Genomic DNA, 18,728 nt, shown 5'->3' on the forward strand with positions numbered 1-18,728 from the left:
ATGTATCACTTTGAGGGGTCTGTGGGAACATTATACTGTGTGCTGGTGGCCTATATGTCTGTGATCCTGTAACTTCTATCTACGCCTCTGAAGCTCCTTCTCGCCGCTTTGTCTTGACTGTTTACACAAGGCAATAGTGACCAATCCCCCGCACGTGGTGTTAAGGGTTAATGTCACCGGTCACTCTCGTGTGCTGTAAGATGTAGCCGGTTACATCTGGTCGTTACAGAGCTGTAATGATGCCACACACAGAGCCCGGGCCGCGGTCTCCCCGCCGTGGCGCCGTCCTCTCTCAGGGTGACAGCTGCTTCGCTCCACTTCCGGCTTCCCGGCATGCACCGCTGACGTCACTGGTTTCCACGATGGCGGCGGACAGTGATGTGAGTACAGCGGCTCCTGTCACCTGTCACTGCCGGGCCGTGTGTGTACATGAGTGTCTGTATACTACACGACTGTGGCCCCTGTATCCACTGCATGCGTACACCCTGTACATACTGTACACCTTTTATATATCATACGCCCGCTTTGTATATGATGTACATCCAGTATGTATACACCGTGCTCCTTGTATGTAGACACCGTACACACTGTATATAGTGTTTCCCTGAATGTGTATGGTGCCATACACTCTGTATATAGATATATGATTTACTATTTGTATACACCGTACACCCTGTATATATGATGTACATCCTGTATGTATACACCGTACTCCTTGTGCAGTATATACCCTGTGTGTATATACCGTACACCCTGTATATATGATGTACACTCTGTATGTATACACCCTGTGTATACCGTACACACTGTATGTATACACCGAACACCCTGTATATATGATGTACACTCTGTATGTGTACACCCTGTGTATACCGTACACACTGTATGTATACACCGAACACCCTGTATATATGATGTACACTCTGTATGTGTACACCCTGTGTATATCGTACACACTGTATGTATACACCGAACACCCTGTATATATGATGTACACTCTGTATGTATACACCCTGTGTATACCGTACACACTGTATGTATACACCGAACACCCTGTATATATGATGTACACTCTGTATGTGTACACCCTGTGTATACCGTACACACTGTATGTATACACCGAACACCCTGTATATATGATGTACACTCTGTATGTATACACCCTGTGTATACCGTACACACTGTATGTATACACCGAACACCCTGTATATATGATGTACACTCTGTATGTGTACACCCTGTGTATACCGTACACACTGTATGTATACACCGAACACCCTGTATATATGATGTACACTCTGTATGTGTACACCCTGTGTATATCGTACACACTGTATGTATACACCGAACACCCTGTATATATGATGTACACTCTGTATGTGTACACCCTGTGTATACCGTACACACTGTATGTATACACCGAACACCCTGTATATATGATGTACACTCTGTATGTATACACCCTGTGTATACCGTACACACTGTATGTATACACCGAACACCCTGTATATATGATGTACACTCTGTATGTGTACACCCTGTGTATATCGTACACACTGTATGTATACACCAAACACCCTGTATATATGATGTACACTCTGTATGTGTACACCCTGTGTATACCGTACACACTGTATGTATACACCGAACACCCTGTATATATGATGTACACTCTGTATGTGTACACCCTGTGTATATCGTACACACTGTATGTATACACCGAACACCCTGTATATATGATGTACACTCTGTATGTGTACACCCTGTGTATATCGTACACACTGTATGTATACACCGAACACCCTGTATATATGATGTACACTCTGTATGTATACACCCTGTGTATACCGTACACACTGTATGTATACACCGAACACCCTGTATATATGATGTACACTCTGTATGTGTACACCCTGTGTATATCGTACACACTGTATGTATACACCGAACACCCTGTATATATGATGCACATTCTGTATGTATACACCGTACTCCTTGTGCAGTATATACCCTGTGTGTATATACCGTACACCCTGTATATATGATGTACACTCTGTATGTATACACCGTACTCCATGTATGTATACACCTTACACTGTTTCCCTGTATGTGTATGGTGCAGCCCTTATCTGTGCAGTGTATATACCCTGTATGTATACACCATACACCCTGTATATATGATGTACATCCTGTATGTATATACCGTACACTCTGTATGTGTACACCCTGTATACACCGTACACTCTGTATATATGTACATCCTGTATGTATACCGTACACTATGTGTACACCCTGTATACACTGTACACCCTGTATATATGATGTACATCCTGTATGTATATACCGTACACTCTGTATGTGTACACCCTGTATACACCGTACACTCTGTATGTATACATCGTATACACTGTTTCCCTGTATGTATGTGGTGCAGCCCTTATCTGTGCAGTATATACCCTGTATGTATACACCATACACCCTGTATATATGATGTACATCCTGTATGTATATACCGTACACTCTGTATGTGTACACCCTGTATACACCGTACACTCTGTATATATGTACATCCTGTATGTATACCGTACACTATGTGTACACCCTGTATACACTGTACACCCTGTATATATGATGTACATCCTGTATGTATATACCGTACACTCTGTATGTGTACACCCTGTATACACCGTACACTCTGTATATATGTACATCCTGTATGTATACCGTACACTGTGTACACCCTGTATACACTGTACATCCTGTATGTATATACCGTACACTCTGTATGTGTACACCCTGTATACACCGTACACTCTGTATGTATACATCGTATACACTGTTTCCCTGTATGTATGTGGTGCAGCCCTTATCTGTGCAGTATATAGCCTGTGTTTGGATGCCGGACACTTTTCTGTTCTCCCGTCTCTCTGTTTCCTGCCTCCGCTCCATATAACACTATAGTCTCTTTCTATTACAGCCCGAGTCCGAGGTCTTTGAGATCACTGACTTCACGACGGCCTCTGAATGGGAGAGGTGAGTCCTCGCTGCAGACCTCACCCTTCTACGTAATGGAAGCTTATCTGCATACACAGATACAGGAGCACTACAACTCCCAGCATGGCCTGTTGTGATGAAATTAACAACTAAATATTCCAGTATATTTTGCGTTTCCGCTTCTATCTCTTTCCAGGATCTCGGCTTGTCATGTTTCTTACAGCTGATGATTTGCTACAATTCCATCCAGCGGGGTCAACACTGGGTCAGATAACCACATCAGCAGCACAAGCCTCACTACGGTTTACATAGGTTCTACCTTGCACTGATACATTGTAACGAACTGTATGCCTGGAGTCAAGACTATAGGTTAAAAAGCTTGGTTGAGACTGGATACAATTGATGCAAACCCTCAGCTGCAGACATGCTAAACCAGATTTTTCTAGAATCATGGGTCTTGTCACAATATCAGCCACCCAGTCTCCTACTGTGCACTAATGAGGGACAAGAAACCCCGAAACATCTTGTCTGCAAGTGGAGATTCGGATTTGGCTGTATATCCTCAGTCACTTGATTAGGCCCTTTAACCCCTTAGGGGCTGGACCAGTTTTCATTTTTGTGACTCCATTTTTCTCTCATCGTCTTCTGAGACCCATAACTTTATTTTTTCGTCGCTGGTGCTGTTAGGGCTTCTCTTCTGCTTGGTAAGCTGACCTTTATAATTGCAAAACATACAACCCCTATGGCGTATATACAGCATTTTAATTGCTATTGAGAGTTTTTTTGTTGGGGAAATGTTACAATAAAAAGACGTCAATTTTGTTCCTTCAGTTTTTTTTTTTATTTGCTTTTCAGCATTCATCAGTATGGGATAGAAAATATTCAATTTTTATACATCGGACTTTTACACACACAGTGATGCTGAATATATTTATTTTTTTTTAGAAGGGGATAAAGGGGGCGATTTAAATTTTTATTTTATTTAAAACTTAAAAAAATAGTATAAAGTAGTATTTCTACTTTCCTAAGTGATCTGATTCTGCAATAGTTTGATCACAGTATGGCAGTATATAGTCTCCTAAAATATGAGTATTAGCCAAAGGCAACTTTAGCAGGCCCCTTGCTGCAAAGGCAACCCATCAGCACCTCATAATTGCGACACAGTGAGGGCAAGGCCCCATTATTCACACACAACTTCAATGCAGCTGCCGGACAGTGACATTTAAGAGGTTAACAGCAGTGATCAGAGTTTGCTCCAGTTTCTGCTTTAGATGGTAGGTGATGGCTGTATAACACAGCCGGTAACTGCCCAGCATGAAGCAGCCTCAACTCCTGAGCCCGCTCTATACCCCCGCACCCACTTTATGAATAATGAGGCGTCATGGATGGGAAAGAGGTTAAAGGGGCGATATTGTCTTTTAGGATTGTGATTTTTAATAGGTGGCACCACCCTCTTCCTCTTTAAATAGGGTTTCTGTATTGTCACACTACTGGTGTGGTCAGCGTAGCATGGTTTTGTGGACAGTTTTTTTTAACCCCTTAGCGACATCCATCCTACATCTATGGCGGGTGTGCACATTCACAGCACGGCTTTTAGGTGGTGTTATTCAGTCGGCACCCAAGAGTAACGGCAATTGGAGCACAACAGGAACAGAAAACCATGTCAGAATTGCGGTATTTTTAGAAGTTTCACCCCACCTGGACTTTCATCTTTTTTAGTACAATACATGTGAAGTGAATGGTGTTGTTCAAAACTACTGCTCATCCCACGAAAAAAAGTCTTCGTACAGCAATGTTAATGGAATAATAATAACTAAAATAGTTATGGCTCTTGGTAGACAAGGAGGAAGGGAAAAAAGCATAAAAATGAAGACTGATCGTGTCTCTAAGGCTAATTTCACATTAGCGTTTTTTTGCGCAGTGCATCGAGCGCAATAGAAATGCATGGAAAAAACGCATCATGCGTTTTTGCTTGCGTTTGCGTTTTTTATGCGCATTCGTTCTCTAGGGTTTAAAACCATTGTCTACACATTTTTACACCAAAAACACATGCGCACGAAAACGCAGACGAACGCATGTCCATGCACACGCCTGCGTTCCTATAGACTGTAATGTGTTATTTTGTCGCATTCCGTGCGCAAGAGTGCGCATGCGTATTTTTGACGCCTTTCGGTGGACCCAAAAATGCAACGGGTTGCGTCTGGCGCGCCTATGCGCACACCTTGAAAAAACGCATGTGCACGAAAACGCATACGAGCGCGTGCAAACGCAAGACCATGCGCACGCCATGTTAAACATAGGTACGCATGATGCATGCGCATGGACGCGCACGATGCGCTGCGCAAAAAAACGCTAATGTGAAACCAGCCTAAGGGGGGTAAATAGTAATTCTTTATTATAAGGCGTGAGTGTTCTCAGTATTTGTGTGAATAATCCAAACAAATAAATGTTGAGGTTCCCCTAAGTTAGTCTGAAAAACCTCGCCCTACATTTCATGTTCATCGGCGCACTTTTCCCCTTTTTTCAGCCATTATTAGGGGTCTCGGCTCTGAGACCCTAAACTTGGATCTAAACTTCTGACAGTTTAAAAGTTTTCTGAATCTATAGGTATGCTTTGTTTTGTTTTAACTTTCTCTGTAATTTCAGGTTTATTTCCAAAGTCGAAGAAGTTCTGAATGACTGGAAGCTGATAGGAGTGTCCACCAAAAAGACCCCGGAGAAGGTGAGTCCGAGCGCCATGGTATGTAATATAATGCAAGCATACAGCTGCATATAGTCAGTGTCGCGAATGCGCAGGAGCCAAGCTCCCGTCACACACGCTGTACACATGCGGTACATATTACGTAGCCAGAATCTATGTCTAACAGCAGCGACGAGAGCCAAGCTCTGATCACTGTTAACTATTTAGATGCCATGGTCCATCTTGGCGCTGCATCAGTTCCCATCGCCCTCTTCCCTAACGTGATATATACCGTACACCGAGGGGTTCCAATGGATTAACATGGCATCCAGAGACCTTCTGAAAGCCCCCGTCGCTGCCATCTTGGTACTCCTGTGAAGATGAACCACAGATGACCTTCTTAAGAGACTGTGATTTACAATATATACTGCAATACTATCAGAGGATCACATAAAAAAATAAAGTAAAAAAAGGATGTTTTTTTAATGTGAAAATATTAACAAAAACAAATTTCTTAAAAAAAATAAAGGGAACACTAAAATCCCACATCCTAGATATCACTGAATGAAATATTCCAGTTGCAAATCTTTATTCATTACATAGTGGAATGTGTTGAGATCAATAAAATATCAATGTAAATCACAATTACTATCCCATGGAGGTCTGGATTTGGAATGTTAATCAAACTCAAAGTGGAAAATCAAACTACAGGCTAATAAAACTTCAGTTGAAATGGCTCAAGACAAGGAAGTGATGCTCAGTATTGTGTGTGGCCTCCATGTGCCTGTGTGACCTCGCTATAACACCATGGGCATGATCCTGATGAGTTGGCAGATGTTTTCCTGAGGGATCTCCTCCCAGACCTGGATTAAAGCATCAGACAACTCCTGGACAGTCTGGGGTGCAATGTGGCGTTGGTGGATGGAGTGAGACATGATGTCCCTGATATGCTCAATTGGATTCAGGTCTGGGGAATGGCGGGCCAGTCCATAGTATCCCATGTCCAGCAACACGCGCACCCCCGCAGAAACCTTGCACATCTAGACACTCGCATGCTCTCTGACTCTATCCTACCACTGTCCTCCATATGTTCACTCCACGACACAGACACTGCCACTAGTTTCTACAATGCCACTCTTGCATCAGCCATCGACTCGGTCGCCCCTGTCATGCATAACAAAGTGCGACGAATCAATAGACAACCCTGACACAATAACACAACTAAAAAGCTTCGGCAAGCATCCAGAATTGCTGAACGGCGCTGGAAGAAAACGCATTCCCAAGACGACTTCACTGCACTCAAACAAGCAACACTCACATTCAGATCAGCTCTCATCACTGCTAAACAGGCCTACTTTACGTCCCTTGTATCTTCCTTATCCCACAACCCCAAACAGTTGTTCAATACTTTTAACTCCCTCCTCCGCCCACCACTGCCCCCTCCAACTTCCCTTATCTCTGCTGAGGACTTCGCCATGCACTTCAAAAACAAGATAGACCAAATACGGCAAGTCTTTATTATTCAACCACCACAACCCCTTTGTATACCAGACCAATGCCCAAACCCCATAACCTCCTTATCCAACATCACTGAAGGGGAGCTTGCTCATCTTCTCTCTAAATCACACCTCACCACTTGTGCACTTGACCCCATCCCATCCCACCTCCTCCCCAACCTTGCCACCATTCTTATCCCATCTTTAACCCACCTCTTCAACCTATCACTAACTTCCGGTACCTTCCCTTCTGCTTTCAAACATGCTACAATTACGCCTATCTCAAAAAGCCAACCCTCGACCCAACCGCTATGTCCAGCTATCGCCCAATATCGCTGCTCCCATTCGCTTCCAAACTCCTGGAGCAGCACGTCCACGCTGAACTTTCCTCCCATCTCTCATCTAACCTGCTCTTTGACAATCTACAATCTGGTTTCCGCCCCCATCACTCCACTGAGACAGCCCTGACCAAAATTACGAACGACCTACTTACAGCCAAAGCGAACAGACAATGCTCTATACTCCTCCTTCTAGACCAGTGGTCCCCAACCTTTTTTGCACCAGGGACCGGCTTCAAGCAAGACCATTCTTCCATGGCCTGGCAGGGCAGGGATTTGGTCATAAGGGAGCGGGGCTATGGATGCGGTTGTAGTTTAGCAGTGCATACTTATCATTTAATTATAACATTTATAAAGTGACTCAACTCACCATAGGTTTTGAATGAGTGGAAGCACCTGGCTTGTTTCTCTGTTTCAGTGGGAGCACTGGGCTACTTCTACTGATGACCATCACTGCTAATGATGATTGGAACCTACAAGGAAATGGAGCATTGAGCACTTAAGAAAAATTGTGCTGGAGTTCTGTACATGCTGATTATTTTCCAATCATCAGAAAATGTATGTGTGGTTCCCCCCGTCCTGTCCAGCTCTGTGTGGCTCCCCCTGTTGTATGCATGGCTCCCCTGTCCCATCCTTGTATACATGGCTCTGCTCCCATCCTTGTATACATGGCTCCGCTCCCACCCTCCCATCCTGTATACATGGCTCTGCTCCCACTCTCCCATCCTGTATACATGGCTCTGCTTCCACTCTACCATCCTGTATGCATGGCTCTGCTTCCACTCTCCCATCCTGTATACATGGCTCTGCTCCCACCCTCCCATCCTGTATGCATGGCTCCCCTGTCCCATCCTGTATGCATGGCTCCGCTCCCACCCTCCCTCCCTTGTATATATGGCTCCGCTCCCATTCTCTCTCCCATGTATTTATGGCTCCGCTCCCACTCTCCCTCCCTTGTATATATGGCTCCGCTCCCACTCTCCTTCCCTTGTATTTATGGCTCCGCTCCCACTCTCCCTCCCATGTATTTAGGGCTCCGCTCCCACTCTCCCATGTATTTAGGGCTCCGCTCCCACTCTCCCTCCCTTGTATTTATGGCTCCGCTCCCACTCTCCCTCCCATGTATTTATGGCTCCGCTCCCACTCTCCCTCCTTTGTATATATGGCTCTGCTCCCACTCTCCCTCCCTTGTATATATGGCTCCGCTCCCACTCTCCCTCCCTTGTATATATGGCTCCGCTCCCACTCTCCCTCCCTTGTATATATGGCTCCGCTCCCACTCTCCCTCCCTTGTATATATGGCTTTGCTCCCACTCTCCCTCCCTTGTATATATGGCTCCGCTCCCACTCTCCCTCCCTTGTATATATGGCTCCGCTCGGCTCCCCCATCCTCCTCCATCATACTTACCCTCACATCGCTGAACTTCCTTCCCGTCGCTGAACTTCCCTCCCTGCATCTCGCGGCGCTTCAGCTCCTGTGTGGAGTGGTCACATGCTACCGCTCATTAAGGTCTATGAATATGGGCGCCATGCCTATGGGAGATGAGTGGCGTCCATATTCATGACCTTAAATGAGCGGTACACTTGACCGCTCAGCGCTGGATGAAGCCGCCGCGCCGACAAGGACCGCTAGGTGAGTATCAGCTGCTGCACCGCCACCGGCTCCCCTTGTGTCAGCGGACCGGCAAGGGCACTGCAACGGCCCGGTGCTGGGCCGCGGACTGGTGTTTGGGGACCCCTGTTCTAGACCTGTCCTCTGCCTTCGACAGTTGACCACTGCCTCCTACTACAGATCCTCTCTTCCTTTGGCATCAAAGACCTCGCCCTATCCTGGATCTCCTCATATCTCTCCAACTGCACATTCAGCGTCTCCCACTCCCACACTACCTCCTCATCCCACCCTCTCTCTGTTGGAGTCCCCCAAGGCTCTGTTCTAGGAGCCCTACTCTTCTCAATCTATACACTTGGCCTGGGGCAACTCATAAAGTCCCACGGATTCCAGTACCATCTTTATGCCGATGACACTCAGATCTACCTCTCTGGCCCAGACGTCACCTCTCTGCTGTCCAGAATCCCGGAGTGTCTATCAGCCATATCCTCCTTCTTCTCCTCCCGCTTCCTCAAACTGAATGTGGACAAATCTGAACTCATCATCTTTCCCCCATTTCACAGATCCTCCTTACCTGACCTATCTATAACAATTGACGACATCATGCTTTCCCCCGTACCGGAGGTCCGCTGCCTCGGAGTAACCCTTGACTCTGCCCTGTCCTTCAAACCGCACATCCAAGCTCTCTCCACATCCTGCCGCCTCCAGCTCAAAAATATTTCCAGAATCCGTCCCTTCCTCAACCCTTACTCTACTAAAATGCTTGTGCATGCCCTAATCATCTCCCGTCTCGACTACTGCAACATCCTTTTCTGTGGCCTCCCTGCTAACACCCTCGCACCTCTCCAGTCCATCCTTAACTCTGCTGCCCGACTAATTCATCTCTCTCCTCGCTACTCCTCCGCTTCTCCCCTCTGCAAATCTCTTCACTGGCTCCCAGTCCCTCAGCATATCCAGTTCAAATTACTTTTTTTTTTTTTTTTGATCAAATAGATTTTTTTTAATCAGAATTAAAAATACAGAATATACAGTAAATCTTCCACAAACAATAGATTTACAAATTGAACGTCCCTGTTACCCCCCCTCCCCCCCCCATGTAGACAGCATATATAAATCTTTTCTCCATAAGATTTCTCTTACACCGTAATTTACCATTAGTCATCCTCTTTACCCATATTGTCAATCAAACCATACAAAACAGAAATGTTCCTATGTCCGGGTATTAATGGTCTATCCACAACACCAGCATTGTAAAATATAGCACATTCCCATCAGTTCACTGTACCGTATTGTAGCCAGGGATTACACAACCTCTCACAGGTTTTAGAATTGCCTCTTTTAGCATATATCCTTTCCTCCAGCTGGATGATACAAGACACCTGTTTCACAAACTCTCTCCCAGAAGGTGGTTCTATCCTGATCCAGTTCCTCGCAATCAGCTTCCTTGCTACATGTAGTAGTCTGGCTATAGCAAGCTTTGCACTATTAACTATGTCAATTTCCTCCACATATCCCAGTATGCAGACCAGTGGGTTTTTGGGTATAACACTTCCGTAAGCCCCTTCTATTCTGTTAATGACATTAAACCAGAACGCAGATAGCCTGGAACAAGTCCACATCATATGAAGGATTCCGGCATCAGACCCCCCCCACATCTTGGACAGTCAGAGTTGTCCCTCAGCCCCATTTTAAACATCAGAAGGGGGGAGCGGTACACACGATGGATCACATAAAGATGGGACAACCTAGCTGGTTCACTCATAGTGAGTTTGGGGACATATTCTAGCACGCTGTCCCATACCTCATCAGTCATCACCCCACTCTCTCCTTCCCATTTGGATCTTGCTTTAAGTGGGAACCCCATTAAATGTGTATGCAATATATCTTTGTAGGTGTTAGAAATTACCCCTTTCGTAAGTCCAGCACCACCACATATATAGTCCAACACTATGTCAGATTGTATCTGCAGGTTTCTGGAAAGTTTTTGAGCCGTAATGGCATGCCGTACCTGACAGTAGTGGTACCATTCAGAATCCGGCAACTGAAACTCACTCTGTAATTGCACAAATGGTCTCAGCTCCCCGTTATCCATAATTTGAGCCAGTTCAAATTACTAATACTGAGCTACAAGGCCATCTATAACCTGTCTCCTCCATATATCTCTGAATTAATCTCCCGATATCTTCCCTCACGTAATCTCCGGTCCTCCCAAGACCTCCTTCTCTCCTCCACACTTATTCGCTCCTCACCCAACCGCCTCCAAGACTTCTCCCGAATAGCCCCCATCCCCTGGAATTCTTTGCCCCAACACGTCTGGCTATCAACCACACTCGGATCCTTTAGACGGAACCTAAAAACCCATCTCTTCAGGAAAGCCTACAGCCTGCAATGATCCCCGCTGTCCCCTCACCACTACTGGAGCTACCGCCTCACCATCACTGGATCTGCTGCAACCCCCCAACCTACCGTCTCCTTCCCCACCATCCTGTAGAATGTAAGCCCGAAAGGGCAGGGTCCTCTCTCCCTTCTATATCAGTCTGTGATTGTTAGTTTGTTTACTGTAAGCGATATCTGTAAGTTGTATGTAACCCCTTCTCTTGTACAGCACCATGGAATCAATGGCGCTATATAAATAAATAATAATAATAATAATAATAATAGTATCAATGCCTTCATCATACAGGAACTGCTTACACACTGCAGCCACATGAGACCTAGCATTGTCATGTATCAGAAGGAACCCAGGGCCCACTGCACCTGCATATGGTCTGACAATGGGTCTGAGGATCTCATCCTAGTACCTAATGGCAGTCAGGGTACCTGTGGCTAGCACTTGGAGGGTGTACCACTCTCATGGAGTCTGTTTCTGACAGTTTGAGCAGACTAATTGATGCTAGTGGCCTGCTGGAGGTCATTTTGCTCAGGCACTATTCCTTCTGTCAAAAAGGAGGAGGTAGTGGTCCTGCTGCTGGGTTGTTGCCCCCCTATGGACCCCTTCGATTTCTCTTGGTGTACTGGCCTGTCTCCTGGTATCTGCTGCATGCTCTGGACACTGTGCTGACAGGCACAGCTACCCTTCTTGCCAAAGCTTGCATTGATGTGCCTTCCTGGATGAGCTGCACTGCCTGAGCAACTTCTGTGGGTTGCACACACCGCCTCCTGTTACTGTACAGTAACTCTATAGAGGTGAGAGCAATGACAAAATGCAAAAGTGACCAAAACAACAGCCAAAAAAGGTTGAGAACAGAGAAATGGTCTGTAGTCACCCCCTGCAGAACCACTTCTTTAGAGGGTTGATTTGCTAATTGCTGATCATTTCTACCTGTTGTCTGTTCCATTTACACAACAGCAGGAAATATGCAAATTTTCTCTTCAGAGAGGAAGAGGACTAGAACTCTAGTGCCACTTATTGGAAGTAGCAATCCTAAAATTCCCAATAGGTTGCACTAGAGTTCTAGTCCTCATCCTCTCTGAAGAGACAATTTGCATATTTCCCAGTGGAGCATTGCTCTTTAAGTCTTCTCATCTCGGCATGCTTAGTATGTCAGTCTTCGCAAGGAGAAATGATGCTTCTTGGACACAACAGCAGGAGAAATTGATTTACAATCAGTGTGGCTTCATAACTGGACAGGTTGATTTCACAGAAGTTTGATTGACTTGGAGTTACATTGTGTTGTTTAAGTTTTTCCTTTATTTTTTTGAGCAGTGTATATAAATTCTATTCACCCTGTTTTCCTCCATTACGAATAAAGAAATTGATAAAATAAATAACATGCTTGATATCGCTGCGTCCATGAAAGTGCAATCTGTGAAATTGTAAAGATAAGAAACATTGCATTTCATTATTTTTAATTTTCACTGAAAAATGCATTCTACCCCAAAATGAAAACATCAGCTCATCACGCAAAAAAAAAAAGTCCTCAGAGGCCCAGAAACGGAGAAATGAAAAAATTATGGGTCTCAGAACATAACGACACAAAAAATGTATTTGTTTTGCAAACATTTGATTCTTTTTCACTACTTGAAGGGGTTGTCCCATATCAGATTTTTTTCCCCTTTAAGCGCCATTAGTAGTAAAAAAAAAAAAAAAAAAACAAGCAATAAAAAAAACACTGTACTTTTCTCAACCTCCCTAGGTTTCTCACCCTCCCCCGGTGTCCGCTGTTATCTGCAACACTGACATTACAGATCAACAGCGCCGTGTCAGTCTGTGTGCTCAGTGGCTCGAGCCGTATTCTCTGGTGGATCTGCTGAGCTCAGTTATTGGCTGCAGCACCGTCAAAATGACATTAACACTGCAGACAATAACAGATACCAGGAGCAGCGGTGGCAACTCAAAAACAATAGCAGAATTGCGTTTGTTTGTTTTTCCACCATTTCATTACACTGGAATTTTTTTTAACCTTTTTTCCAGTACATTAAATGGTAAAATGAATGTTGTCATTGAACACTACAACTCGTCCTACCAAAAACAAGCCCTAATACGGCTGTATTTGTGGGAAAAAGTTATGACTTTTAGTAGAAGAAGGTGAAGTGAAAACAACAAATTGCCTGGTCCTTTACAGATTGTGAGAAGGTCACTGGTAATATACCTGTGTGGGAGATATGTGTCACTGAGGATGTTAGCCTCAGTGATATGAACCTGGAAAAATGCTCCAACATACTATGTGCTGAGAGAGATTAATCGGCCATGGTAAGCGCTGGGTTTTTGTGAACAGCTGAAGAGTGGATGGGAGGCTGTTCTCCATATCACCACCCCAGTGTGTGGTCCAGATAGAAATATGGAGCCTTTGGACTCATTCATTGTTTGGTGTCTCTTGAGATGAGATCTCCAGAACTGTGCTCGTGTTCAAGAGAATTGAAACTTGTTTTGTTCCCCTGAGCGGACAGATCCCCGCAGCTACACAGACTGTACTACATGCTATTTTTTCTCCCGTTATGCCAGATGAACCATATTTGTTTGCCTAATTTTGGACTGGTTGATGAAGTATGTTTTAAATAAACCAATTGAAAACTTAAATGGATTGTGTTCCTGTGACTACCTCTTTAAGAATCCGAGTGAGTCGCTCTATAACAGGAGTTAAAGTATCAGTAAAATGAATGAGATGTTAGTAAATCTTTGCTTTAAGCATCCTCATTGAAATTCACCTGCTGTGCGGATTTTAAGTTTGCAGCGGTCAATTTCTGCTGCCAATTTTCACTGTGAATTTGAACTTTTTGCAATGCATAGGGTGAAATTTGCTGCAAATCTATAATAAAATACACTTGCGAATTTGTTGCTTGATTTATGCTTTCCTTTGGCTATGCAGTAAATGTATGAGATGGTAATATGCCTTAAAGTAGGACTTAGCTTGTATTTGCATACATGTCGCTTTTTCTGGCTATCTCAGGATATTGTATTTTCCCAGGAACTGGGGCTAATATGTCAGCCTCAGTTACAGAGGAAATTAGCTATAAAATATATATATAGTGGGGGTCTAGGGCAGAAGTTAGAGTGAAACACAGACATGCTCCAAAAGTCCCATGCTCAGGTCCTTGCTGGCTCTAAATGGCCCACACTCAGGTCCTTTCTGGCCTTGCTGGCTCCAAATGTCCCAGTCTCAGGTCCTTGTTGGCTCCAAATGCCCCGCACTCAGGTCCTTTCTGGCTCCAAATGTCCCAGTTTTACGGCTTTGCTGGCTCCAAATGCCCCGTGCTCAGGTCCTTTCTGGCTTCAAAGTCCTACGCTCAGGTCCTTACTGGCTCCAAATGCCCCGCGCTCAGGTCCTTGCTGGCTTCAAATGTCCCAGTTTCAGGTCCTTGCTGGCTCCAAATGCCCCGTGCTCAGGTCCTTGCTGGCATCAAATGCCCCGCGCTCAGGTCCTTGCTGGCTTCAAATGTCCCAGTTTCAGGTCCTTGCTGGCTCCAAATGCCCCATGCTCAGGTCCTTGCTGGCTTCAAATGTTACACACTCCGGCTCATATAGCCTTTTTTATACACTTTAGGCTATGTTATACCTCCAATCTATACAATATAGACTAGCTCATTATATTGTGGGTTAACCTGAAATATTGTAGAAGGACCTGAATGGTGATACAATGAAATGGCCAATGTGCATATATCACACAAGATGACAAGGATATCAGTATTATCAGAAAATAGTGCTCAACAAATCCCAGTTAGATGCAATATGGCAACAACAAAAATGACAACATTAGCTACATTCAGTCCCCAATCAGGTGTAATCACCACCGCTGGGCAAAAAACATTCTAGACCATGTTACAACTAAAGAAAGCAGATAACACTCTAAGCTATGTTACAACTCGAGTTGTCCCACGATCTAATGAGCTAGTCTATATTGTATAGATTGGAGGTATAACATAGCCTAAAGTGTTATCTGTTTTTGTGGTGTGGGCTGTATACATACATTCTCTATCTTTCAGGTGAAAATGGACATTGATGGAGGTATTTAAGTGTGAATTGAGCCCAGCCAATTAAGGCTCGTTGTGCACATTTTTTGACAATACAATTGATATATGTACTGATGGGGTCATTCCATGGAGATGTATGTGTATCTATTAACCCACATTTTACCAAGTTAGATTATTTTTATAGATTAAGAGGAGATGGCATCTTTCTATCACATTTAGAATATGGGCAAAGAGTATTAACCATCAAGAAATTTTTCTGTGACAGATATATAGGTTTGGACAGGACCTTTATACTATATTTTCACTTTACCTCCTATTATGTCTTGGTTAGAAAAAGTTTTGAGGCCAATAATCCATGTACAGTGTGGACTCCGATCGTATGGTCCCCAGGGAGTCCGATTTCACATTTATAGTACAGTAATACAGAGGTGAGGAATTTTCAAGAGGAAGGAAAGTTGGAATAGATACAGGAGCATTAGTGACAAAAGCCTATGCTTTTATCTAGAAATTAGAGATCTAGTGTCTTGCTCCAAATGTCCCACTCTCAGGTCCTTGCTGGTTCTAAATGTCCCACGCTCGGGTCCTTGCCGGCTCCAAATGTCCCACGCTCGGGTCCTTGCTGGCTCCAAATGTCCCACGTTCGGGTCCTTGCCGGCTCCAAATGTCCCACGCTCGGGTCCTTGCCGGCTCCAAATGTCCCACGCTCGGGTCCTTGCCGGCTCCAAATGTCCCACGCTCGGGTCCTTGCCGGCTCCAAATGTCCCACGCTCGGGTCCTTGCCGGCTCCAAATGTCCCACGCTCGGGTCCTTGCCGGCTCCAAATGTCCCACGCTCGGGTCCTTGCCGGCTCCAAATGTCCCACGCTCGAGTCCTTGCCGGCTCCAAATGTCCCACGCTCGGGTCCTTGCCGGCTCCAAATGTCCCACGCTCGGGTCCTTGCCGGCTCCAAATGTCCCACGCTCGGGTCCTTGCCGGCTCCAAATGTCCCACGCTCGGGTCCTTGCCGGCTCCAAATGTCCCACGCTCGGGTCCTTGCCGGCTCCAAATGTCCCACGCTCGGGTCCCTGCCGGCTCCAAATGTCCCACGCTCGGGTCCCTGCCGGCCCCAAATGTCCCACGCTCGGGTCCTTGTTCACTTCAAATCTTCTGGCTGGCTTTTATTGGCTGCATGTATACAGCAACTTATATACATACAGTTTACATGATCCAAAGAAAAAAAAAACTGACAAATTCCTGCTCAACTGAATAAAACAAATAGATATAGACTGGAAATGGAGATTTCATCCCACCCAGTATATACTGCAAAGCCTCCAAGTGCAAGAACATACATGAACGGCATAATTTTCTTTCTGGCTAGCATGAGCCTGCAGCTGTTTTATACTCCTATAGAGAGCAACATTTAGCCTCTCACCCTGTATAGGTGAGAAACTGTTGTGAGTTCATTTTCTGGTCTACCAGTTGTGAGTTCTCCTTCCCGGCTCCCTCTGGTGATAACAGGAGTTAGTGAGGCTGATTTAATCAGTAGAGATCTGCCACCTGATAATGATGATGACGATTGGACCTCAGGAATCTCAGATTGGATTTAAGACAGCCAACGCCCTACTCTGGTGCTGGTGATTCCTTCTGCTTGTCAGGTCTTGGTTCTCAGCTCTGTTCCAGTCAGCTCAAGCTAAGTTTTTCTGCTAATGTTCACACTTGATTTTGTTGTTCTATTCGGTTTTTGTGTGGTCAGCCAGCCCCGGCTGGGGCTGTGCTGAATTTCCACTCTTGTTTATCTGTGTTTGCCGGTTTGCTTTTTGTCCCTTGTTGGATTGGCCTCTTTTTGCTCTGCCTCGGAGTGTTTCGGAGTGCTGGTGTGGTGGGAGAAGTCTAGTGACTTCGGGGTTAATTTTGTTGTCAGAAGTGTTGGACATTATTTTGTAGGGTTTTGGGCAGATTGCAGACAGTGTCTTACCTTTCCTTTCTGGTTGGTTTGGGCCCCGTCGTTTGTTCAGCCTATTTTCCTGCCTGTGTTTGTGTTTTCGTCTTGTTTCACCGTCGGTGCATGTCTGGGGGCTGTCTATTCCTTTGGGGTCTGCTCTGGGGCAGTTGGTTTTCCCCTCTTCTTGCTTTGGGCTTATTTGGTCCTCTGGCCATGACGAGGCGTCTAGGTTCATCGTAGGTGCGCTCCACGGCTGCTGCTGATTGTGTGGTTGGGATCAGGGATCTGCAGTCTGCGTGGTTGCCAACCTCTCTGGTTTTTTTGGGGCTTAGCTTGTTTAGGTTTTTTCCTCCTCGGTGACCCATTCATAACAAGAAACTGTGTGAAACATATGGGCACGTATAACGTTTTCAGTCACTAGATTTCAATATATTATGCGATTAAGTATCCCAAAAAGTCCCATATGGCACAGAGTGAGAAAAATAAAAAAAAACTGGTGGCCTCAACTCTAATCACCCAATATAATGTATATGCTATGTAAAAATGAACATAGTGAAAAGGAGGGGGGTGGTAAAAAAAATTAAATGATTAGCTATGGAAATAAAAATAGCAAAAAAAGAAAAAAGTTATTTTGTATTTTTTTTTTTTTACATTTTTCCCGATAACACAGAACAAGTGAACTATACAGTACTGTGTGGAAAATTGCTGCAGAATGAGAATGCGGTCAAAATAGTGCTTATTATTTATTTTATCAGTTAGAATAATGCAAAGTGAATGAACAAAAGAGAAATCTATGTAGTACAAAAACTTGGCACTCAAAAGTAAAAATGATTTGACAGTTTGGGAACTGTCAAATCATTTTTTCTTTTGAGTGCCAAGTTTTTGTAGGATTATAGTTAGGAATATGAGTAACCAGTCATACCACACAGGGGATAATAATCATCATTTTCATATGGAGGGTGAACCAGAAACAAGTGTTTTAGGAGGCTTAAAACTGGGTGAGGAACAACCAAACTCTGCTACAAAGGTGAGGTTGTGGAAGACAGTTTCATGTCACAAGACATAAGGTAGTTATACTGCATCAGCCAGGTCTGTCCCACAAAAAGAATTCACAGCAAACTGGGAATTCATGATATGCTGATTAAAGGGAATCTGTCACCCCATTTTTCGACTATGAGCTGCCGGCACCGCCATCAGGGGCTTACCTATAGCATTCTATAATGCTGTAGATAAGCCCCCAATGTAACCTGAAAGATAAGAAAAAAGAGTTAGATTATAC

The 18,728-nt window shown here is 44.6% G+C and overlaps 1 protein-coding gene across 2 annotated transcripts in view; it reads left to right on the top strand.

Annotated features, from left to right (window-relative positions):
* Positions 1–242: 242 nt before the first annotated feature.
* The window catches only part of RAB3GAP1 (RAB3 GTPase activating protein catalytic subunit 1), a 110,792-nt gene continuing 92,306 nt past the window's right edge, over positions 243–18,728 (top strand). Inside the window, exons 1-3 of one of the 2 annotated variants that reach the window (XM_073545536.1) lie at positions 243–380; positions 2,978–3,033; positions 5,641–5,716. In XM_073545536.1, the coding sequence (XP_073401637.1) occupies positions 363–380; positions 2,978–3,033; positions 5,641–5,716 (150 nt within the window). In that variant the 5' untranslated portion in view covers positions 243–362. The remainder of the gene's footprint in view (positions 381–2,977; positions 3,034–5,640; positions 5,717–18,728) is intronic. The other variant, XM_073545537.1, reaches the window with a different exon arrangement.

The sequence above is a fragment of the Dendrobates tinctorius genome, unplaced genomic scaffold (assembly GCF_039654945.1).
Source record: "Dendrobates tinctorius isolate UK_male_01 unplaced genomic scaffold, ASM3965494v1 ptg000143l, whole genome shotgun sequence".
Lineage (NCBI taxonomy): Eukaryota > Metazoa > Chordata > Amphibia > Anura > Dendrobatidae > Dendrobates > Dendrobates tinctorius.